Source organism: Polyodon spathula, chromosome 28 (genome assembly GCF_017654505.1).
Source record: "Polyodon spathula isolate WHYD16114869_AA chromosome 28, ASM1765450v1, whole genome shotgun sequence".
Taxonomy (NCBI): domain Eukaryota; kingdom Metazoa; phylum Chordata; class Actinopteri; order Acipenseriformes; family Polyodontidae; genus Polyodon; species Polyodon spathula.
This window is the reverse complement of record NC_054561.1, coordinates 3,051,837-3,078,412: the sequence shown is the minus strand read 5'-3', so window position 1 is coordinate 3,078,412 and position 26,576 is coordinate 3,051,837. Positions and strand designations below refer to the sequence as shown.

The window sequence follows — 26,576 nt, the reverse complement described above, 5'->3', positions numbered from 1 at the left end:
ACATACATACACACACACACACAAAAAATATATATATATATATATATAGACACACACACACATACACTCCATTTGCACCACAGTATGGTGTGTGGGGGTGCTGCACCATAAGAGAATAGAATCTTCTTCTTTCTTATATGCTTAATGTAGGGCATGTCTGCTTTGTGGGTGTTTGGCAGTCAGCACTGAAGATCACAAAACTGCCCAGTATAAATATCTTCAAAAGAAAAGGAACAGTACACCAAAACTCAGCTTGTAGGGAAAATGAGGTTGTCAGGGAGGGGTGGGGAGAGACTTGTCATTGCAATGGAAAATGAATGCAAATTTGAAAAGATTCAAATTTGCTTTATGTTGTTATTTCCCAAAAGGGACAAAATTCTCTATGGAGGAACAAGAACCCCCCACGTGTTCTTTATAATTGCTCTGAACAGGACTAATGCATCAATGAGGATATCACATAGAGACGCACAAGTCAGTACTGTTCCGAAATGGGAGTTCAACTTCAAACACCCAATTATAAAAGACAAAAAATGGAAAGTGTCTTCCATCAGACGTTTGATCCACCCAATCAAACGTCTCCCTCGCGGGCACGCACCAGGAGGAAGGCTAGCAGTAGCCACTCCCCCACCCAGAGAGTGCAGGCAGGAGGACTGGCACCTCCACTGCACTACTGAAAATGCATGCTTGCTACAGTCGCGTGGGTCGGTTTATTCAGCCAGTTCAATTTTTTTTATGCAAAACTGCAAAGTGTTTTCAAGTAGATGGTGACTGTGGAAGAATTAGATGGTAATCTTCAATGCCTTCAAGAACTATTATATAATGCTATTAAAATAGGCTCAAGTTATGTATGTATTACTATAATGGTTTGTACCTGTGCTGGTCATGGTGTGCGCAAAGCAGACAAATAAATAGATGTCCCAATACTTGTTGGTGCTTGGTATGTAGGCATGGGTGTATTCATGTGTGCATATATATAGCATCTATCAATCTGTCTTTCTGTAATCTACCCCCCTACCACAAAAAACATGTTTTCCTTGCCTTTTTCTAAGAATAACCCAGCTCTATAGGACCCTACCACTCTTACCCCCTGGCTCCTGTTCCCAGCCCCATGCATTCAGCACACCCCAAACCCCTGCAGCAGCAGAAGGAACAATGCTTACCTTGCCCTGTACGGTTGAGTCGGGAATCTACATTGGCCAGACTGTGCTCTGCGGAGTCCTCATTCCCACCATCTGCGGAGGAACGGAGAGAGAACAGGGAGCGTGAGTGAGGGCACACCAGCATCTTGTCACCCACCATCCGGCACACAAGCAGACAGGCCACTTCTCGGTCTGCTACCCACTGCTTCATGGGCAAGGCACCCAGGAGGGTGGCCAGGCAGAGCTGCGTGGGGCTGCCCTCCCTCTTCCAAAGTGTTGTTTGGACACTTATTTTAGTAAGCTCAAACCCTACTGTGATGGAACCAAGAGGCCTGCTCTGTCAAAATGTTTGGCTTGTATATAAAATAAGCATTAATGTATCTGTACTCCTATCCTCGATTTTCAATAATTTCGCATCCCCAGCACCAACGCAAATACCTGTTTCGCGCGCACACACGGCACAGGAGTTAAACGGTCTCAGTCAGCAAACCTCGAAATTTCTATAATGTTCTTAAGTTCTGCACCTGTAAATAAAGGTTGTTGACTTTTATTTGCGATTTAATTCACCCGAGTCCAATCCTAACAGCAACTCGTGTAAATGAGCAATCCTGTTAATAAATCCCACATAAAGAAACGTGTGTAGTAGTAGGGTCTTTAAACTGCCGAGATTATATACTACATACGCAGTTTAAAAGAGTGATTCAGAAAAAAAAAAAGAAAGGATAAATGCTTTTTTTTTCTGTGAATTGTGATGCAGACACTAATCTTTTCGTTCGCGCCTTTCGTATCAATCTTCCAAATGCAGAGCATGACAGGTGTAGTATCGAATAATGTTCACGGGAGAATACAGTGCGCCCTGCTCACTGTGCGCATGTGCACATTTATCTTGTCCGGTCACTACACGTGTGCGCCGCTGATTCTGTCACGGCGATTCAGCAGCTCCTGTGATAACGCGCAGCGGCTGCAATTGATTTAGCAGCTCCTATAAGACTATAAAATAAACACGCAACGAACTACATATATTTTTAATAATGCACCAAAAATGCACAACATAACATTGAAAGAGTAAGTTGAAAAGCACAGAAGCTGAAAAGTTATAGCGTTAAATCTACAAGACAACAATGCAAATTATTATTATTATTATTATTATTGACTATGCAAAATGCCTCATTTGTCAGCAGGGCATCAAAGTTGGTTCAGTGCAGAGACTGACTGAGCAGGGATATCTGGCAATGTTAAATATCATTCGAAACCAGCATGATGATGTCTGACTTAATGATGAGTTGATTTCTAAAGATGAATTTCTGGCCAAACCTCTGTGTCATGCAAAACGCAGAAACAGTAGACAAATAGAAAAACTGTTGGGAAAAAAAAAAAAAAAAAAAAAAAAACTGCATGTTTACAAAACACAAAGATAGTGCACTAACAGCTGCTATTGGCTCGGGTTGCAATTGTTAAGAAGGTTTTCAACAGAGCATGCTGTTAACTATAAGAAACAATGCTTTGTTTGTGAAAAAACATGGAGAGAATCAGCTTTTGTTAATTGCCACTATCATCAACAAAATTCAGTGTGGGGAAAAAAGCAAGAGAGCTTGGAGATTAAATATTGATACAAAAATTACAAAGTTATGATAACCAGTGCATTGATATGATAGCAAATGACTTTCAGTACCATCATTCTTGTCCGAGTGCTTACGTGGCAAAAAATCAGTGTTGAAAATCTGTATGTTAATAGCTTTTCCTGCTGATCTCCCAGATTGATGGGCTACAGTTTAAGGGAAGAAGTGTCTTTTATATCACAAAACTTCTTGACAAGTATCGTCACTGATTAGTTGAACATGGTATAGAAAATGACCACTTAAGGTCATCTGGTCTGAAAAAAACTCCAGAATTACCACAAAAAGTAACAGCGAGCCTCTTGTGTTTATCAGACCTCGATGTTGGTAGGTCGCTTCAGAAGCACTTGGGAGAATCCTGGAGACAGTACAATCAATTACCAGCTTCAGATGAAAAAACATTTTTGGTTGTAGATGGTACGGCTTTTTTGTAGCATTACCAACACCTTGACATCATCACTTTCAATGACTTGCCAGGTGAGAATCGAAAGAAAATACTCCACCTTAAAACACAAATTATGTGGCAGTACCAATTTCGTTAGAAACAGATACGGTAGCCCAGCAGAAAGTCTGAAAAGTGAAGAAAGGAGAAAAAAAACAAGAATGAGTTAAGAGTATGAGCCATTTCTGAATGGAAGACCTTTATCAAGAATCCCCAAAGTAAATCCAATCTTCTCCGCTACATAGGAGAAGCATGGTCAGTCCAGCATATAAAACTGCATCAAGGATTTAAATCAATACTTGGGAGCATGAAAAAGCAGACACAAGAGGAAGGCTATTCTCTCACATTGCATACTGTGTCCAAAATCTAGGCTACAGGAGAGCTGTAGCTCAAGCTACTGACACTAATGGCATCCTTATGTGTATCTACTGCAGCACACACATTTCATGCCTGAGGCAATTATGAGTACAGAAGATGGACTCATTTATACCAATGTCATGACATTGCAGCAGTTCCTATTGCCTCCATTCTCCTCCGTGATGACATTTTAAGTGGTTGTGATACTGTAAGCTATCCATACAGGAGGACAGCTGCATGTGATTGCATCTGCAGGACATTTCTTTGTAGCGCTGTATCACAGGAGTGGCTTTGATGGTATTCCAGCTGCTCTCCGTTCTCATCTCTTTGCACAGGATGCTTTCCATCTCCACCTTCTTCGCAATCTTCACCAGATGGTCGTGAGTAAAAATGCTCAGAATTGAGATCAAGTCTATTGTGATGCTCCTTCTTTTGGTAGACTTATTGTTCATGACAAGTTGGTACCTCTTATGATGCATAAGGACTCAAAGCCGAAGGAAGCTATGGAAAGGTATTGCAAATGCAAAACAAGCAGATGCCCCTGTGCAAAAGCAAAAGCGAAATGTACCATTTGCATGCTTATGTGCTGCAGATCTCAACAGGTGTGATCAAACTGAAATTGAGCGTTCCCACAATTAAGAGAGGACTGCGTCTGTAGGACTTTGAGTTTCTGCCTTGGCAGCCACTACCCAGCATTAAATAATGTAACAAAGAAAAAACATGTAAATAGTATCATCCTGTTATTGCCTAGCCTGTACCAGTAGGCTGACCACCTTAATATAGGTCCACTGTGGGCAAATAGAAATTGTATGAAAGTCTAGTGTGACAAATCTGGGGTTGGCCATTAGGTGGCAGTACTGGGTGCCCGTGCTGATGATACAACAGGTTAGATAAGTCATCCACAACAGCCTGGCTTCCACTATCATTTTTAATGACATATAAGTGTATCTATTTAAAATGTTGTTCTGTTAAAGTATTCTGATATTATTTAAAATGTTCCATTATGACCCACCCATTGCTTCAATAAAAACCCACTTTATACCCACATGAATATGGGTTTGGATGGGTGTTCTGACAGCAGGATATGATTCCTTGGTATTATTGGTGTTTTGGGATAATTAAAATCAAGTCTTGGAGCTGTGTTTTGCAATGAGTGTGCGTGAAAAAGCTAAACAGCACTAAGCAACTTGTAGGTAGAAATAGTTTGAATCATTTCTTACTAGTTTATAATATTAAAATCGGTTTATTCCTTTCACAATTATTGCCTTTCCCATTGCTACATATGTCTAATGGGATTCCAATCATCCCAGCTATCTTAAAATTAGTTATCTGACCTTGACCAAGTGCAAAGTTCTGTCCTCCTATTTGTAAACATGGGTGCACTGCAGATGCTTCACACTAATGAGGGGCAGTTTGTGTTACCAAGAAAACAAAACACATTTTAAAAAGTGACCATATTAGTGGATTTATGTTTAATTTATCATTTTATATTGATTTTTAGTTTGATGATGTCGCCAAAATGCTGCTATTTCACAATTTTGGATGCTTTTCATTTTCTTAAGTTTGTTATTTCTGAATGCATACTACTAAAATAGTATCAATTTAGTGTTTAAAAAAGTAATTTAGTAAACATTAGGCACTCAAATTTGGAATTTCAGAAAAAATGTCAAAAAGCGTTTGATTTACTAGAGCAGTCTAGGTAGTTTTAGGTTTTTACTGACAAATATCTTCAACACAAGTGTACTTGTTAAGTAAAATAAAGCTGAAACAAAAGTAAAAGTTAATTTTTGGTATTTTCACCATTTTTGTTCTTAAACTTGATTATGTCATCAAAATGACCTCATTTCTCATAGTGGCTAAGAGTTCCAGCCTCTTGATTCTTATCCCTGAGGGTCTAAACTTTAATAAAACACTGGTCTGCAAATTGTAGCAAAGAGTTACAACTCCTTCACTATTAGACTGTCTGAATCCCGGACTAGTGGAGGGAGAGAGTGAGAGGGCGCTAATGGTGGCAGCGTGTAATGGGCAATGAGCTGATGGAACGAGTATGGCACGTCTAATGAGATGGGACTTGGCAGCCTGTCCTCACCCTCTCTCTGTCCTAGGCATGAGAGTCACGCATCCTGTCACCGAGTGAGAGGAGCCATTACCTGACGGTTTGAGAGCCTGGCAGGGAGTGGAGAGATTGAACGAACCAGGCAGCAGGCTGGAGGGAGATAGCTGGGAAGCAGGCAAGACAAGGTGTAGACAGGGTTAGATAGAGAGAAGGGGCAGGGAAGGGGAGAGTTGGAGAGCATGGAAAGTGAGAGATAGCAAAGGAGGAGACAGGCACACCGAAAGAGTAGGAAAAGGTAAGAATGGATATGATGAAACCATGGTAACCCAACCCAAAAGTTTATAGAAGGACTAACTAAAAAAACATACCAACAAAAACTGCCGTAATTCTTTTAGCTCGGTACAAGTGAGAACAAATTATTTTACATTATTACAAATCATAGCTTAAATCCTGCTTTGCCTTGTAGAAATGGGGAAAACATATTATAATCCTAATAAAAACAGCAGCTCTACAACTGAGCACACACCTTCCTAGACGTAATTAGAACAGCCTTGCAGTCCTGTTGTTAATATCCGATTCACCACAGGGGGTGCAAACTCACAATTACAATGCCGGTACAGCCAATTGTGCAGTACAATACGTACTTTCCATACATCAAGCTGTGCTAGGGAGAAAGCTGGGACAAGTCCTAGCCCTACGCTTTTCCACTGACACACTGTCTGTCAATACAAATCATCTCCTGATCTCCCAGTGACTGGGGCAGAATGGGTACCATACTGCCCAGCAACGATCCCTGAATGGACAGCAGCTTCTTGGATACGAGCCAGCGTCCTGACAGCCACTTGCTATACCAAGGATGTCAAGCAGAGACCTGAAGCTGCTTTATTGAGTGCTTGTCAAAGCCAGTTTCAACATCAACAGGGACGGAAGCAACAAATAATATCAAGTAGAAATCCAGTTTAAAGCAAATACAACATTTTGCCACAGACTGGCACTGTATGCCAAGAGGACACTAAAAATGTATTAGACACATATCTTAAAGGGGAGGAGAACTGAGTCTTGTGAATACTTTAATGAACCATTTCAGCCAGTCAGAACAACCCTTCATGAAACACCAATTGTGCAATCAACCGAGCGCTTACTGTCAGCCACTAATCAAAGTCCAGAGTTACTGTCTTGTCCATCCTGACTGAAACTGATTTGCAATAGGGAGATGCATCTTGCATATACTGCAGGGTATCTGTGAGGAATGCAATTATGTGCTACTTTTATTTTTTTCCCCCCAGTCGACAGTAGTGCTGCACGTCCTGATTATTCACAGAAATCACATGTTGACAATCATTCAAGGTGAAACAAGTGAAGAAATAGCTGCTTAGATTTGAGATGACTGCGGCTTTTCTTAGACCGCGATCCACACAAATCCAAGCAGTTCTTTATTTAGTTGTTTCTTATGGAATGGTAAATTAACCCAATCAATACCAATGACCCTCATCTGTGAAAAGCTTGATCCGAATAACCAAATAAATCGGTGTGTTACAGCACACCGCATGTGGCTTATGCTGTAAACAGCATACAAATATAGAGCCTGTGGGACTTCAAAGTAGCCTTTTTTAATGCACATTTTTCATATTGAAAGGGTTAAAAAAAAAGGTTGAAAATGCACCAGTTTCCACGCTATTAACAACATTCTGACTGGCAGTCTAAACTACTCTTGACAAGCAGTGTGAATGACTCATTTTAAATTGCATTCTGACAGACGGCTTGCTGAGGTTTTGTACACCATGTACGGTATCTGTATAGCTGGGTACTTGATGCTATTCCGGGCTGCTTTTGTCCTCTTTCTAAGGTTTTCTCATTTGGTGTAATTTGTGCAGTATGATATGCAGATCAGCGCTTTGAATACCAGTCAGAAAAGCAAACTGAAAACGAAATTCCTGAACAAAACGGGACATCAGAAAAAGAATTGGAAAAACGTTCGGCTCTCTCACCTGGGTTCGAATCTATCTGCCACTTGTATACTGTGCAAGACAATTACATTAACTTTGCAACATTAAAACAATACATATATTTGTATCTAATGAATCTATGCTTTTCTTTATCAAGCTAATATTGTATGTTTTGGAGCACACAATCCCTGTCAGTGTTGTTCACACATCATGGGTTTGTGCCATCGGTCAATTACTTCCTCAATAGCCTGCATTGAGAAGGCAGCCTTGGGCACAGAAATTTACTGCCTGGGGACTGAAACTGCGCAGCAGCAAGCAAGCAAACAGGTCCTGTAAGGGCAGCCATGGCATAATGTACTTGACTGTGCCACTACATTATCTGTACTAAACCAGGCAATTTCACTTGATAGAAATCTGGTTCAATTGCTGGAAAGCACTCAGGCTGTCTAAAGGAACAGCTGTTGTGTGGCAAAACACTGCAAATATTGGCACAGCAAATATTGGCATTTGAAAACAGGTACAGACAAGATGGGATCTATCAGCTGAGTACTTCACAGCACTGACTCTGTGAGTTTGAGTGCTATACTGAAGCAGCTTGGTTATTTCTCTCTCTATTTTTCTGGTTATGAAAGCACTGGAGACTTAGATCCTCCCAGTGTATAAACAATGCAGGGGTAGCCTCCCCACATTGCAAGCAAGCATCAAGAAAAGGATTATTTAAATTGCATAGCAATTTCAGCCATTCCTGGTTTTTTAGACACATGATCCAGATCATGGCTTTTTTTTTTTCTTTTTTTTTTTTTTTTTTTTTTTTAAGACTGTTTTAAAAAGTGCCCAGGGCTTTCATTTCCATGGGGTGGAATACTAAGCAGAGACCTACAAACTCCTTTCACTTCTAACCCATGTGGATTTAACTCCATAATGTTTGGTTTTTAAAAAAAATAAAAAATTATGAACTTTAATTTTAGATGTATGCGTTGTAGTTTACCAGTGTAAGCGAGATAGTTCATTGGAATACCATTAAAACACAATCATACCCAAAAGAAACCACAGCATTACAGGGAATAGCAATGCACTGGGAACAACCATTTCAAGATAGTCCTGAGAACGGTAGCAATATGGCACTGTAATGGATAACCAGGGAGTATTCTTTACCACATGTTACAACAGCGGTACTAGGGCAGCTTTTACAATGTTATCTCCGCTTGTGCAGCAGAACCATTGCTGTACACAACTAATGCATTGTCATTACAGATCACGTTAAGGATTTTTTCAATAAGAAAAGTTAAAATCACGAAAGCTACCACGGGTTAAAACATTCTGTACTAAAAAGTAATGTTCTTTTCACTGGCAAAATGGTCCTTTCTTGTCCCCAACAATACAGCTGTCAACTAAAATCTGAAATCAAGGATGATAATTATTACTGGTATACAGAATATCAGTGTACTGTACTCTACTCTGTCATTATAAGTGCCTTCCCAGCTCCCTTGCCAATGGGAGTTCATTCACAAACTAACATAACACGCTTTTCCGCTAAAATATGCTTTTAATTAAGTGCTAAAAATTTCCGTCCTTACATACGTTAACTTGGGTACTATTTTATGGTGCTGTTAAAGGCTTGTTTTAATACCCTGCAGGATGTGGGGTAGGTATCCTGCTAGCTGAACAATGTCTGCCGAGCCCTAGAGCCAGTCCCCAATACACAACCAGCTGGACATCACAAGCATTCGCAATACTGTCTCGAACAGAACAAAAACACCACGTCAATCCCTCTCATTTCCCTGCGCAATCTAAATGTGCCTCCTAATCATAATACTGACAACTGGGATTGCTGCTTAAATGGGATACAACTCTGGGAGACGGTTTTTCCCAATGCTATTTATGTCGTTTAATTGGGAGGTCACTTCGTTTAATTGGGATACAGTATTTTCAAACTGAGATTGTTTTTCAGAGCAGATGCGATTAATTTTGTTTACCAATAATAAAAAATAAAAAAAACACAGACTCATATTTTAAATAATGTATTTAACATTTAATCATTTCATTCTTTTTCTTTTCATGAAGAATCAAAAAAGCGCGACAAAGGTCGTCTTAACTGCCTCTCGTTTAATTGGGACAGCCGTATCTTTCCTTCTTTTCGTCTTAAAATTTGAGAATCAATAACCAACAAAGGTACTAGTTTCCCTGGTCCCTTTCCCAGTCTGCTTTCTGAAGAACAGTGTTTGAAAAGCTCTAAAAAACAAACTGCTGGTGCCGCACAAATCGATTATTGGGACTGAGCTCTCCACAGAAATCAGGCATTAATCTGCCAATTTGCCTTGACAGCTTTTTGCTGTATTATTGTCGTCTGTGCTAAGAAAAACATTGTCTAAACGCCACCAAGTACATCAAGTAGGCCATCTCCACTTATTTCTTGTCCCAGGTCATAGTTTCTCAGTTTGAGGCAGTCAAGTTTGTAGAAGTTGCTGAAAGATGGCTCGGCCCTGCCAGCTCCATACTTAAACAACAAGAAACACACACGCACGGGTGCACACGCACACACACACACACACACGCACGGGCGCACACACACTTCTATATTTAGGGGACTTCTCATTGACTCTCACTATATTTTTATTTACTATTTCTAACTCGTCAAACAAACTCCACACAGGATGACAACATAAGTCGACAACATAACTAAATATTTTGGCACTTTTTTTGGCACATATTTAGTTCTTAAAAATGTGTTTTACAAAGTGGGGACATCCCCACAACTATCTTTGTGGAGACATTTTCTCTGCACATTGATAGTAATACCTGCTATACCCCCCCCCACACACACACACAAACCTTCCATCTGCCAAGAGGTTCAGCGCTCCCACATGTGGTTCTTATTGTCTGTAGGGGGTGAAAATATTAAAATGAAGAGGAAATACCAGCTCAGATTTGCACTCGCTATTCATTAAACTTACAAAACATCAAATTAAATTAGTGAAAAAAAAAAGGCCAAATTCTGCAAAAACATCTTCCAGAAGCCACAATATGCATACTTTGTGTGTGTGTGTGTGTGTGTGTGTCTGTATATATATAATGATTTTGGAAACTTCAAAAGGGTTATAATGCGGTGTACTTATGAAGTCATTTGTAAGATTGTATAAATTACATGGTTAGGAATTACTTGCATCACGTTCCATGTGACACTGTTGAATGTTGAAAGGGTTTTGCGATCCTGTTTGTTTCCGTCAACAGCAGTCACAGGAAGATCACACCAGTCGGAATTGGGACTTCGTCACCCCTATTTGGGATTCGCAGTCAGAAACCTCTTCCTCCACCGGCTCTCTCTCACTGCACCTCATATCCAATCCAATGTGTTTTTATGGAGTATGTGGTCATTGAACCCATCTGAAACTGGAGTTGATAACTCACTTCACGCAGACTCTCAACACTGACTTTCAATTACTGCTGACCATGGATAGGTTCAAAGCAGCACCCCTTAGGCTCAGTATCCAACATCGCTAGTCCATGGAGTCTCCAGAACCATTCTTTTTTATTTTAAAATTTCCAATTTGCAGTCTGGCACCTCTGACCTGCCCCTAAGGGTTGCAAACTAATCTGTATGTATCTGGTGCAGGGTCCAATCCAAGTGTGGCAAATTTGCAATTATTCAGATTACAATTAAATCGGGGACTGAAGAGAGCTGCAGTCTTAATTTTGGCTCGGCAAGCCGCAGGCAGAAAGGGCTGTCAAAATGAAAACAGGATGGTCTCAGACTCGGTTAGTAACACCACAACCTATTTTAGTATGATCACACAATTGTAAAATTGTGCATTAGCCAATACCTGGGTATACACTGTTTTTTGTATAAAAATACTTGTGTTTGTAAAATTGTTAAAAGACCATTTCTGATATTTTGTAACATATGAGCCCTCCCCCAGTGCATAAGCACCCGTGCCTACTGGCACGATTATACTGTGCTGTATTCAAATACAAGATTATAATACCACCTATAGTACATGCAATGCTGCTACAGCATCACTGTCTGTGCTGTACAGTTAAAGAAGAGAGCACTGTTACAGGGGATAGAAAATGCAAGTGGGGTAAGCAGAATATTGTTTACAGTGAATACTGAATAATGCAGATAAATGTTTTTTGTGCTTCTAAAAGGAAACCACTTTGTGGCTTGGAACTTGGTTTCAGGAGACTAGGTTTCAGGCCACTGCACGGCACACCAGGGGAGACTTGGGGTTTGATACAGCAAAAATTTACTTATTTAGCATTGTTCGTTTTGAATTCATTCAGCTGGCGGATGCAGTTACTTATGTACTGCAGTTTTTCAGACAGCTTTTCAGGCTGTTACCACAGCAGTAATTTTGCTCAGCCCACTCACGACACATCCCCATGCATACAGCGGAGGTAGGCCATTTGATTACTGTAGCTGATCTCAACTGCCAGGTTTCACTGCATCATCCCAGTGAGAACTGAAACCTCCCCCACACACTCAAATACTAACTGGCTGTGAACACAATGGGGGTGTCTGTTAATGGATGCTAATGGACACCCAGGCGCGGACCAGCAGTAGCCTTTGTGGGTGCGGAGATCCCCCTGTGGTTTCCAATGCGCTCACTGATACGCAATCTGGCGCGGTCATAAGCAACACCGTGAGTCATACTGCAGCAAGAGCTGTGGCACATTCAGGCTCACTTGGTTCAGCAGTATAGCACGGCAAAAGATTAGCTAAGCAGATAACATTACTATTACTTATTTATTTTTTAAAGATCATATTTACATATATTTATATTTAATATCTTAACTCCTTGAATGGTCAGTGCTGTCGTTTCTGTGCAGGCCATCATGTACCGTGCTTTGTAACTAAAAGCCTCCTCAATGTAATTGCAGTGAGGTGTGGAACAGACTAGTTGTGCACTGAATAAAGATGAAGCATGGTGCACTGACTGCACAACTCTTGCGTGCTTCCCTGCTTCACTTGGGAGTGTTTGCAGAAGCTATGTTTGCAGGAAGAATGATCCAAGCAGAAACAGCAATAGGTGACAACACAGAACAAACACAATAGTATATTCAACATGCAGTGAATTAAACATTAGGAAAATGCAGAGGACATAACGCATCCTGTTCAGAGCAGTGGGAACGGCCCACCTGTCTGTCTGGCAGGCTCAGATCCAAATATTCTGTCTGAACCACTCCCTTTCTTAGCTGCTGGGTGTCAGCTGAGTCACTGATCTGTGGGGCTCAGCCAGAAAACAACTAATCGTCTTGCAGGTAAGAATCCATACATGGATTTACACAGATTCTCAAATGAAAGATCTACAGGGGTGTGGCCTCTAAGTATGGGCTGTACTGCAATGTATAAAGTAGTGATTGGTTCAGAGCTAACAGCTAGGCTACAACCCCTAAGCACAAAAATTTGTGATTGGTTTCTAGTCCTGACCACCAACTGCCCTCAGTTCTGACAGCTAGAATTACAACTCTTACACAATTTAAACCACAGCCTTGCTCCCAGTCCCCAGCTACAACCACTAGGCAACTTTCTACTATATCACAGGCCTGCTTGTATTTCACAACCACAGGTACCCACTACTGGCTTCCCTCTCTTGACACTTTATATGCCAAAACCAGCACAGGTGGCCTCCTGGTGATGGAATGGGCTTCTTGCACTACAATCTGCAATGCCCCTGTTAAAAGTAATTTATCAGAGAGGAAAGGAGTGGGCTGTGTTCAATTCAAGCTCTGTACAGTTACCTTAGCATAAGTTAATTTAACTTAAGCTAAAACTGTGTTGGGTGTATATTTGTATGTCGCAGTTCTGTAGCAATAGCCAAAAGACACTGAAAATTCTTACAGGTTGTCAATAAGAACCCTGTGGTAATGCCAAATGCAGGCAATTACAGTGGGGAAAGGTGTGTTATGGGGCTCCCGAATGGCGCATCCAGTAAAGGCACTCTGCATGGAGTGCAGGATGCACCCTGTAGCCTGGAGATCGCAGGATCCAAGGGGGCAGCGCATAGTTGGCTGTTACTTGGGATACAAATAATAATTGGGAGAAACCGGGGTAAAAAGCATTGGCGACGAGTAAATTTAAAATAAAAAAAAATAATAAAATAAAAGGTGTGTTATGGGCTGTCTCTCAGCAGCATGCAGAAACCCTTATCACTTGTTCTGGGAAAAAAAGACTACAGTGATTAAATAGGTCAAGGAAGCAAACGCAAGGAGTTTAACAGTAAAAGTACACAATATTAGGGTTTATTGAAGTTGGCAGCTGTTGGCCTTTCTAAACGTGTACAGTTTTAGGGCGAAAAATACTGCAGGAAATGGCTTAATTGAAAACATCAAGCTTTTTTTTTTTTAACTAATGTTCTCTAGTGTTTACTGTTTTATAAGCAGCCAGCTCCTTGTCTGGATTCCAGCAAAAAGAACTGGTGCACAAGTGCTGTTTTCCACCTCTCTCTCTCTCACTCATTGTTTCATGTTAATAAATTATGCACAGGGAGACAGTGCTGGGAGAGTTTCACTATACCAGCAAGTCTAAGGGATCCAGGGTGAGAGTCGATATCCCACCACTACCACCAAAGTGCACCACTGGAAACGAGGCCTGTGTCTCTCCGTGGGCTTTTTTCTTTATAAAAACGATCTGGCTTCAAACATAGGACTCCATGAGATGAGCTAAAGGACCAGTTTCCTCAGAAAAGCTAGTGAGAGTTCCATATATTAGCCTGGGCATCAGTTTTACATGTATTAAATGGCCTTGCACAGCACTATATAACTATTAGCAGCAGAAGGAAATTAGCACCCTCCCTTCAAAACAACAGTGTGTAATAAAATGATTCACTCAATTATCATGTAATTAGAAACACAAGACTAAGTAAATGGCTGCCTCCAACCTTGAAATTGATAACAGCATCTCCAAGGGTCTGGAGTAGAGTATTGCGCGCGTCCGATTTTTACAACCTGCATTCGACCTGGACCCGCTACTACAGGACGCGACCCGAATCTGCAACCTGCTGCAACACTGTCTTCTTACACGCAACCCGGCCTGACCCACTTGAAAAAGACCTGCAACCCGACCCGAACCCACAAGTGTTTGTTCTTACTGCCTGCCTCAATCGATTCACATTCACACACAGATATCTCTACCATTCTCCACGGTTGAGTTTATACAATAGGCTATACAGCGTGTTAGCACCTGGACGGCAAACTGCGAAAAAGTTCACATTCCTACCTGAACCCGACCCGCTTTTGCGGGTCACCTGCGGGCCCCGCGGGTAACCGACCCGATGCAGGACTCTAGTGTGGAGAGCTCTCATAATGCACACCCCTTCCCCAAGTTTTAGATTAGCACAGGTTGGATGGGCATGGAGACTGTGTAGCCAGTTTTCAGATAAAAAGGTCCCCTGTATCTTTGATGAAACAATTTCCATGGAAGTTCTGCTCTGTTTTCTACAGTATAGTTTATCAGGGGCTGACCTGGAGGGCACTCTCCCTACATCACAGCAATATCACGTGCTGTCCTTTACTGTCACGAGCGGATCCTCTAAGGCTGGGAGCCGCTGTATTTCACAGTAGTACAGCTTGCTTCAGCTTAGACTGCCACCTGAAATTACGCTGATCTACAACATCCGGAATCTGTTAGAGAGATAATTTCTCGCCAAAACAGCAAATTCCCCAAAGATTGCAGTACAGACCGTCTGTTTTTTTTAAGTACATGGAAAACTATCAGCTGGCATTTATCTTTTTCAAAGGAGACAGAAAACAAAAGAATGCATCTTAAATGTTTTGAATTCTCATATTTTTTGTATCTGCTAATGCATTATTGAGCAGACAGGGCAGGAGCATGCAGTATTTATGCCGCAGTCAGGCAGAAGGACGCTAACTCCAGGCATTAGAAAATGACAGAAGGAGGATGTACTGAAAAGATGCATCACAAAATGAATGACTTTCTCAATATGTGTGTGGCCCATGCAGCTACGAAGGTCTGTTACCCTCCTGAACACCACAACGCCACCTGTTACCACACACAAACTGATGATTACACTCTCCTAGTCTAGGTATACATTAATTTTATTATACTTTTTTTTTTTTTTTTTGCAACCTCGCAGTAGTGGATGCGAGTAACACTCGGGTGTACCTGCCTACATTTTTTTTTTTTGTAGTGTGTTGTTTCAAAAGTATCCTTTCACATCCCATTTCTTACAAAGCCTGTGGTTTACCAGTTGACACACATACAATAAAAGCATTGTTAGCTATCTTCATCCACCTCCATCCATCACTGTCGGGGTTTTTCTGCTCAGTGCAATTTAAATGAGAAGTTCATTTTATGATGATGTCATCTGTATGCTATAAAGGAGTGGCACAAAACAACAGGAGCACCTGCCAAAACACTGCCAAATAGGGTCCGCCATGGCACTGACTGAACTTGGCGAGCTGTTTAAATTGTTCTGGAGGGATACGCAACCATTCCTAAAAGATTACCACTTTCCATTTCTTCCAGTAATTTGTGGGTAGAAGCCTGCAGCAAAGTCTGATCTCCAAAATGGTCATCGCTTTTGACACAGCAACATCAGTAGTCTTGGGTAACAGGGATTGAAAAAAGACTCCCACTGTATAGCAGTCAGATCCATTCCTGGTTTCACTATGGGTTTAATAAAACACACCGGAGCTTTTTGCCTATTCTGTGGCTAAACTCATAGTAAAATCTCGAATGGGTGAAACTGCTGTGCAATAGGAGTCTTATTTCCATCCCTGGGTAAGAAAGCACCTGCCAACCAGGAGCCTACCATCAGCCCTGAAACACAGAATCTGATGTCTTGACTATTGTACAGCAGAACTGTCCTTCATTTTCGGATTTAAAAAAGCCACAATGACGGCCACAGAGTTCTTAAGAGCCAATAAACCATTTCGTTTAAGCACTTACACAATATTTGTGACTTCTCATTTTTCCTATACTGGCTGCTGACAATCACAGGTAGAAAAAAAATAAAACAGTTTTTCTCTCCAGTGACGAAAGGGTCCTTCAGATTAATTGAGTGGTGTCAGGCATTGCACTAGCTGCCTCCAATGTCAAACCACCTGAGGTTCACCACCAGCACTGCACTGCACGTCATCACACAAATACTCTAATCCTTTGTTTGCCTGACTGATTCGATGCACAGAAGACGCATTAAAATGATCCCATACGGTATTCCCAAATCAGAATGAAATGTGAATTATTTATTGAGATATATCGTTCGTAATCCTATTATTACAAAAATTTAGCAAACTTCGAATAAAAGTCTTTCTCAATGCCTGCAACAGTGAAATGGCTTTAAGTCAAGATTTTACATCGCAAGGCTGGATTGGTCTCCACTCCCCATTTGTAAGGTGTGACCGTGACATCCTAGTCGAAATGATTTTAGGGTAACAACGCATTCACCTTCGTTTTACATTGATTATCTACTTATTATTCCTCACCAAGGATATTAATAGTATACATTCTCAAATCTCGGCCAGGCACGTTTCAGTACTAAGAAAAATGAGGTCATTGTGACCTACGCTGACAGCATGTGGAGTAACTTCAGGTGCAAAGTTTCATCAACTTCAGACCAGCTGTTCATTAGTCCGACCAAGCAAAAGAGCTTTAGTGTGATATATTTTAGACATAAAACTTGCAAAGGCTCAAAGCATTCATACAGTACAAGGACTGTTTCGGCTCAATCGTGAAGTTAGGTTAAAGGTCAAAATAATATATGCAGTCAAAATAAATGCTAGCTGTGAATCCTTCTTCAGCAATATTGGTTGAAGTCAATCCTGTCCTACTTTTGCCAAAAGTTGATTTTAATCAGCTGAAATATGCACAGGCATATGGCATGCCACAAAAATGTAAAAAGGAAAAAAAAAAAATATCCCAAATCCAGACCCACAAACCCAACACTGTGTTGTTTTTGTACTTTTTTTGGTATTTTTTGCCAAAATCTCTAGTGAATGCTGTCTAAAATATGACTGTATACCACAAGCCACTGTTGGAGAAGTTTATCTGCAGTTAAAACGACTTCCATGACATGTAAACAAACTGGACTATCAACAGGGTTTTCGATTGAAAGTGCCCCGAATGCTGTAAACACATTTGGTTTCAGGCATTGTTGGCTCTCCAGTTTGTTTGGTAGTTTTAGCTGCAGACACAAACTTGCTCTGCTCTTTGAAACCTTCTTGTCACACGGTCTGAACTGGGCATGCTGCATAATGGGCACTACCTGCAGCAAGAGGTGGTTATGATTTCACTGGTTTGATTCATCCCAGGGACAGAAATAAGACTTCCATTGTATAACAGTTTGATCCATTCCTGGTTTTACTATGAGCTTAATAAGACACACCTGAGCTTGTTAACTATACCCTTTGGCAAGGACATATTAAAACCTGGAATGGGTGAAACTGCTATGCAATATGAGTCTGTATTGTATAATAATTTTATTGGTGACACCTATGGTAAAATTTTTTTTTTTAACATGTTAAAAAAAAACTTGTAGGGCACTACACCTTTAAAACTGCATCTTTAAATGATGTTACTGCACATCTATGCAGATCCATCATACGGAAACGTACTGGTTATGCTGGCTCATACACGGGCAGCTGCTGTCTCTGAAAAGTAAATGAGTCGTCTGTCTCTCAGAAGGAGAGTGCGTCCTTTTTCAGAGTCTCATCTCTTCTTCCTAACCCTCCCCACTCACACATACCAGTGTTCACTCTTTATATTCCCCCACACTGCTCTTATGCCAACCCTAGCTGATCCAAACGCCTGCACACAGCCCAATGCAGCACAAGCAAGGTTAGAAAAAAACAGGAGCGAGATCATTCATCCGCTTGAAAAGATACACTGCCTAGAGACTGCAGGAAACTGATGTATGAAGCAGTATTTAGGACAGAGCAACTTTAAAAAGCATTGTGATTGAGTAGAGCTGCTTTTACAGATACTGATGTGATTACCACACCCAAATCAGTCAAGTAGTGACAAAAACTGCAGTCAATTAGTTCTGTGTGTTCGTGATAAGTGTAGTCTGTGTTGTGTGTAGGTGTGGTGTTTGCGTGCATGTAAATCAGTCAATCAATCAATCAATAAATAAATAAAATAAATTGCCCTCCCTTTTAAGGCGTCATTGACTACCTTTGCCAGATAAAAGTAATGTGAGTGGGTGTGTGTGCGTGTATGATGTATATTTGCAGATGCTCACATACACATGTATTAAATACATTATATAACATTCCATCCAGTCACGTCACATCTCAACACAGTTTAGTGTGTGTGTGTGTGTGTTTGTGTGTGTGTGTGTGATTATACACACACACACACACACAGATATGGGTTGTACAGCGGCAGAGAGATAGCTACGTGCATGTTGTGTTCAGACAGTGTGAAGAGCTGTTTCTTCTGTTTGCTGTACTGTTCTCCCAGGACTATAACAATAAAAAGAGAGCTGCTTTCAACTGCTCCTGCTGCAATAAACTGCAATAAACTGACAGAAGCACACCATCGAATTACAGGAAGAGTTGAAAGACATGACATGTAGATACACAAACAGATGAGTAGATGGACAGATCACATTCTTACACTACATATAAATAACAACTGGTACCAGAAGGCAGCATTGCTGCACATCCCCTGATCTCATGAAACAGGCAATTGTACAATGCAAGGGGAAGAAACTAATTTCTGTATATCAAATGGACAAGTACAGTATCTGAAAAGTACAGCACTAAAGAGATAGAAAGAAACTGAGGGAGAAGGATGTTTGTCTAACGAAGTGTATACGGATGGCTAAGGTGATGGTTACAGACAAATACATAGATGTCTGAAAGACAGATATTCCTATCATTTTGCAATTTCTAAAAACTGATGTATAATGACTAACATAATGATTGAGCCATGAAGAAATATACACTGTAGATAGATCAATATAGATTGACCACCAAAGAATTATATAGACAGATGACATAATTAAAAATATGAAATTCTTTCTAGGTTGAAATCTATAGTCTATCTTCATATAATTAAAAAAAAAAAAAAAAAAAAAAAACACAGACTGACTAATCTCCCTCAATACAGCACTTTAAATTGACACTGTTTCTAACTGAACTCTAATCAGCAGTCGATCCAGCTTCCCAGGTGTCCTTCCCAGGCCAACCCCCAAATCTCCCAAACCCCAGAGTCCCAGTCACTCCCCGGACTCCCTTTTCCTCCCCTGGTCTGTTGTAGAGTGGGCTCACCTCAGTCTTCAGCTGAACTTCAATGTCTTTCTGAAAGTGTAAATCCTGCACCATTTTGTAGTTGAAAGACAGAAGAGAATGTGGGGAAAGAAGAAGTGCAGAGAGGAGAGAGAGGTTTAGACAGATCAAGGCTCTCTGCAGTGTGAGGAGTAGAAAAGCACCAGGTGCCGACGCAGACACACACACGCACACACGCACACACGCTCTCACTAGCAGCATTAGTAACTCAGTCAGCCTTCCCACCCTCACTCAGAGCTGAGTTAGTTAACCCTCGCCACGCTAATGCCAGGATAAGCACAGCATGCTTTTAGTGCCCACTACACTCGCAGTACATCACACACAACGCCATACAATTCATTGAACTGTATTAAATGTATAATTTACTGACTTCCAAGGTCAATATGCATATTCTTCTTTCCTTTCAAATCTTTAGTTCCACCTCTTTCATTCTCTCCATTCACTTTCCTATCCACTTTCTCCTTCTCTTTCTCCGGCCAAAAACCCGGCAGAGAAAAAGACTGGACTGAACTAAAATTGGGGGAAAAGTTTCTCAAACACAAACATGTGAAAAATCAAACACTTTTGCTTTGCTTTGCTTCCAGCGTCTCAACAAATATCTTCAAACAGAACCAATTTCAGGCAGGGAGACCGGGGCTTTGATCTCACTCCTGACTGATAAAGTCGAATATGATTTTCAGAATGCGACTCCCTTTTCAATACTCCGAGAACCAGCTCACCTAACATCCTCAATAAATGTGACATCAACCTCCAATCCATCTGTTTTAACTCCTTGCTTACTGTCGTGGTCAATACAGCTTGCTAAGTAGCCACATTCAGTGTCTGGATTAGTAATGAATGTTAATTAATGCTTTCAGAAGGCACAGTCCTCTGTATCCGCCTTCTTCCCATAGCAGACAATAGACAGTGATTTTTGACATTCTTAAAGAAAGGTGACACCTTACAGCAAGCTTATTAAAAGCTAAATACTTACATCTGTCATATACAAAATACTGTAAGTCATCAAAAACTGGAATGGTATAAATCGAACACACATTGAAATGGGAATGCAATGGGAGTCTTATCTCTATGCCTGCTTTGGAAGATAGCTTTTAGAATAATAATCAAAACATTATTAACTTATTTTGGTCCGTTTGCATTCTCTGCAAAGATAACAGGTGCTCAATGACTAAAACCCTATTGTAAGCAACTCATCAAATTTCTTAAAAGATAATACAAAAAGAATGCAATGCTAACAAAATAAGATAAGATTGCTGGAGGCAATCATCTTAATAATTTCCGTTCCCAATGACGACTCAGTATCTTTTGGATCAGGAGAAATCCGTAATTGCCAGTGCGGTGGCAGTAAACAGAGTGAATCTCAAAAATGATTTCCCTGGTCTTTGACGAACCCATCCTAGCTGTAATACCACGGGGGATGAAGTGGTTTCAGTTAAGAAAAGGTGTACTCTGCTCTATATTTCAGGAAGAAACAAATAATTAAAGGAACAAGACAGCGATGGTTTTGCAAGAAAGAATCGTCTTTATAAATCATTTTCGTACTTGTCATCCAAACTCCATATTTAATATAGAAAAGTCACTTTTGTAAAATAGCCCCCAGGCTAATGATGCTCAAAAATGCTAAACAGGGACAACACTGAATAAAACTACAAGAGGCACCTCTGTAAATTTCGACTGCACAGTACAATTACCTTCCAATTAACCCTGGTAGTGACCTGGCCTCCACGTTTCAGTTCAGAGGTCCATTAGGCTACCAGTGTAGGTTAGCAAAATTAATTAAAAATAAACATGAAATGCGGCTCAGTCAAATTTGTCAGAATGCTTCATTACAGGCAGGTAACGTAATGCAATGATGTGATTCTGCTGGAGGGAAGCAGGTGGTCAAGGTTTAATGTGCAGCCCACGCTGTGCGATCAAGATTTGAGGCACGCTTTAATCAGGGCTCTCTAAAACAAGCAGTGTGTAGAGATCACTGGCTTCATGATCATGATTGCCAATAAGATTCATATACAGATAATTAAACTGCACTGCACTGTTCGTAATTAGATAAAACTCACCATTAAAACTGTCTGAAGTGTGCATGCATGTCTGCATGTAAATATGTGCGTTTCCATGAAGTGTCTATTTCTTTTTTGGTTTGTCTTTGTGTTTCCAATTAGAAGACTGAACATATAGAAAGTGAACTGCACTACATTTACAATAAGTATTTATGAGAGAATTATACAGGAGGATTTAGCATAGGGTCTCTGGCAGCCTTCATACTAGCATACACTAAAGTATACAATAGCATAGACAGCTAACCTACAGTGTGATATATATATAAATATATATATATATATATACTATATATATATAATCCCTAATATATATATTATATATCTATATATATAATATATATATAATAGGGAAATATCCAAAAAAGTCACATGCACAGAGCGAGTTGCTTGTGGAAAATGTTGAGGGACACTGCTTCGGTTTGGATAAGCAGACAGATTGAATAAAGGGGTCTACTGTATTAGTGTTTTTGGCTGTACTATGACATTTCTCTCCCCCTTCCCTCGTGATGAATATGTCTGCACTGGCCCTAAACCACTCAGCCATTCGCCCTCCCCTCTGCAGCAGCGGCTGGGCAAGGGGCCAGCATTACAGCAACGGCAGCGTGCTTGACTTTCCTGCCATCCACTGGAGCAGCACACAGACCCAGGCACTCGTAGGAAAGCACCCAGTATGAATCCCTGCCACTGCTAGCCTGGCTGTCCAGTGCTTTTGAACTCTACGAGTCACACTTTGTTTTGTATTTCTTTGTGGAAGGGCTGGGTGGTTCAGTGGATGGCTTTGGGTTACTTTATGATGATTTTTCACCTAATCAAATCAAACACGGGCTGTGGTAACTGAAAATAATTTTGGTCTGGTGTCTAGATATATAATGGTGGTAAATAAATACAAATCTGAGAAACTGCAGTTCTAAAATTTGACCACCAGGTATCACTATGTGCTATGCAAAAACCTAATTAGAAGTACATTTTAAAAGACATATCTATCTCTATAGACACACACATATATACAGTAGTCTCTGGCTGAGAGAACACCCCTTGGGAAGCAAGTGAAGTGTTCTTATAGCCCAAGAGTTAGCCACAAGACATAATATATATATATATCAACATATCAGTTCACTGCATAAGTAAAAGCAAAACAATAGGCGCATGTATGTTAATAAACTATAATAATAAAGTAACAAAACTAATGTTAATACAAATAAAGCAAAATTAATGCCAGCTGATGTTTAATATAATTTGACAGAAAATATATGGTTTACATGTAATTTGAAGTCAGCTTAAATTTGCATTACTGCCTTTAACGGAAGAGCAAATGTTGCAAGTTGTTTTTTTTTCTTCCTTCTGAGATACTGTGAAATATTGGATATGCTTTCCAGCTGCCCTTTTGAACAATGGACAAACTCCTATCTCTCTTGCTCTCAAGCTGCCTGTCTCAAAGCCTGCAGCTTCTCTCCAGCGCCCGATCTCTCACTGAACTACGCGTGTGGTTACTGAAGCTGGTATTGCTGGAAAGCTGAGGTTCTAAGCGTCCCAACGATGCAGCATAAAGGAATATCTGCTAGAAAGTGTCCTGAGGGCAGCAGATGATTCAAGGGCATTTGACATTTATTCTCACCTTTCACTACGAAATCAACCCACCCTGACCCTAACCCAACTCTAACCTTGATCAAGCCCTGCCCTAAAAACTAACCCTATATCTAACCCTATACCTAACCTGTGCTATAGCTAGGAGAACCGTATACACACACTGAAAACGTCATTGGAAAGCTCCTGGTCTGCACTTTTAAACAAGTAGTAATATGAGCATTATTCAGTGACATGCACGTGGCGCACCACAATGAACAGTGCTGTGTTTAAAGAGTTCAAAAGCAAACAAAAACACTCTTTCTGTCTGCTGGTGGCAGACTAGTCTTGTTCCTTCCCATTCCCGGAAGCTTAAATCCTGTTCTTGCCAGTCCTGAGAGCTTTATTTTTTTAAATTTATTTCCCAGTCCCGCCCGTTCCCGTGAGCTTCACTCCTGTACCATCCCATCCCAAAATTTTTGTTCCTGTACCTCGGGAATCCCGTGGGGCCTGTCTTCATGTCACTCTCTACTGCAAAACTTAATGAGAAGAAGACGGCACCTGCAAATTGTTTTTGTTTTTTTTTTTCGTTTGGACTGCATGTTAACAGCAACGAACTGAAAGGAAAGAAGTTAAAGGAGTTTTGTTTTTTTTTAAATGGGAATAAAATTGAATTAATTTTTGAATACATAAAACTAAAATCCTAACAACACTATCAACTCGAGGGGATGGCAACCTCTTTACAATACCATTTAAAACAGAAATAATACAAATGCCTGTAGCATCTTAGACTTAGTTATATAGTAAACAGACTTTGATTATCTGCATTTGTGTGTGCTTACTGCATTTCTCTTGACTGATACGAGAGATAATAGCTATTGTTACTTCTTTGGTGTGGTAAATTAATAGGAAGGTGGTGATGAAAAGTTACAGGGCCTTGTTCTTGCTGATATTTTCAAGTATTTGTGTTTCATTTACTAACAATCACATTTGCTAGCGATCATTGTTTAGTAGGGCAGTTTATATTAAATATGACATCACTTATTTAATAGCATACTTGGATAATCTCATGCATGGCAGCTTTCAAAACTTGAGATGTCTGTGTTCATTAGTTCATGGTACAGAAAAATGGTTGCGGTTTCAAAACCGTGGCAGTTTATAACACGCAGTTTACCGTAAAACCGGTATACCGTGACTTCCCTATCCCCAATTTATAAACCAAGCTTGATTATCATAGAAAGCATATTGGAAGGATTATTTTACTCCACAATTCCTTATTAGGAAAGCATATAGGTGTTCCACAAAGTATATATATATATATATATATATATATATATATATATATATATATATATATATATATATATATATATTTATATTTTTTTTTTTTTTTTTTGCTGGAGCCTTGATGTTGCTGGACTGTAACAATCTACAGACAGAGCCAGCTGGATCCACTTAATAACATGACCTCCTGGCAAACTTGTGTCAGCTCTCTTACTTACATTAATCACCCCTATAATAAAGCCATACAATAATTGCACTATTTCATTTTTAATCATATTTTTCTATGTTCAGGGATTGAAATCAAATACCAAATCGCATAGCAGTTTGAGCTGTCCCAAGTTTAATTGGCTACACTTGCACTGAGCTAGCTACCTTACCCAAGCTAGCTACCTTACCCAAGCTAGCTACCTTACCCAAGGTTGTGACAAAACCAGGAATGGCTCAAACTATTCAGCAAAGGCAGCCGACAAAAACACCTGAAAAGCACAAAAATGTATTTTCAAAACTGTTCACAAATCAGTCTCGGAGTTCCTGTGTGTTTCTTTCATTTCGATGCTTTTGTTTTTCCTTTACAGAGGATAATTGTCCTGACAGGAACCTCCATTTCCTCTTCTTGAAGCCTGCTGCAGTGTGTCCCACAGTGACTCAAAATGAGAAGGCGGTATTGCCTTATCATCCTAACAATTTCAGTAAATACATGAAAACTTGTATTGTGATCTTCATGATGAGTCCAGACAGGAGCGCCCCCAGAAATCTTTCACACGGTAGGCAAACCACACCGACATCCCATCTCATGTCGAAAACAGTTCTGCGTCAACATGCTGTAAAGTGTTCCAGCCAATCAGAGAGCTGCATTTGTTGAGTCTCACAGCACCTACACTGTTACACTAGAAAACTGAATCACTTTTTTTCCCTTTTTAATGAATAAACACAGCACACTGCCATCAAGACAGAGCTGCAGCTACAGTGACAGCCAGATAGTCCACAACAACAATAAAAGCTGCAAATACATCTGTTTGAAATGCAGACTTAAACTAGGGGGAAAAACTATCTCACAAATATTTAATGCTGGTTCCATTTCTAATCATTACTCTAACAATCACTACAACTAATGTAATGAATACTCACCCCCTAAGCAAGGCGTATAAACATACACTTTTTTTGTATCTTGCACACTGGGACAAAACAGGCAGTTAAAAAAAAAAAGACACTTGACATTCAGAGTCCAAACTTATGAAGCGGAAAATCTGCAAACCAATGGTACGCACAGTACATAATGTGCGTACAGCTGCGGGTGCTAATGGTCCAGACATATACAGTCTACACAGATCACACAGTAAAGCAGTGGGATAGAAATACCACCAGAATCATAACTTTTAAAATACCACGTGTCTATAATGACAGCTTTAACAGGGCTCCTTGTGTGGTCATTATAAGCAAATTTGACTTGATTTGTTGTATTGAGACTAGACCCCTCTAGACTTTAAGCAGTGTCAAATAAACAGAACACTATATATATATAGTATATAGTATATATAGTATATATATATAGTATATATAAACAGTGCACACTATATATATATATATATATATATATATATATATATATATATATATATATATACACACACACACACAAATATATAGCTTTGGACTAAACCAGTCTGGGAGATATATCACAGTGCTGATTTTATCTGGCAGCCATGTTCTATTGAGCAATGCTTCTATGCAGTCTTCTATGCAACGACTGACTGCAGAGTAGTGGAGGAATGACAGCGATAAATCCAACACGTGCTTTTCGCTAAGGAGACGAGAAGATAAGACGTGCACACGTCCTGTCAAGAGAACTCTGACTGCTGATACATAG

At 40.2% G+C, this 26,576-nt stretch overlaps 1 protein-coding gene across 10 annotated transcripts in view; it reads right to left on the bottom strand.

Moving 5' to 3' along the window:
• The window catches only part of LOC121301861 (protein TANC2-like), a 159,838-nt gene that overhangs the window by 76,097 nt on the left and 57,165 nt on the right, over nt 1–26,576 (bottom strand). For 9 of the 10 annotated variants that reach the window (XM_041231524.1, XM_041231527.1, XM_041231528.1 and 6 more), the window contains one exon: nt 1,161–1,232. In XM_041231524.1, the coding sequence (XP_041087458.1) occupies nt 1,161–1,232 (72 nt within the window). Of the gene's footprint in view, nt 1–1,160; nt 1,233–19,787; nt 19,960–26,576 lie in introns of those variants that run through there. The other variant, XM_041231533.1, reaches the window with a different exon arrangement.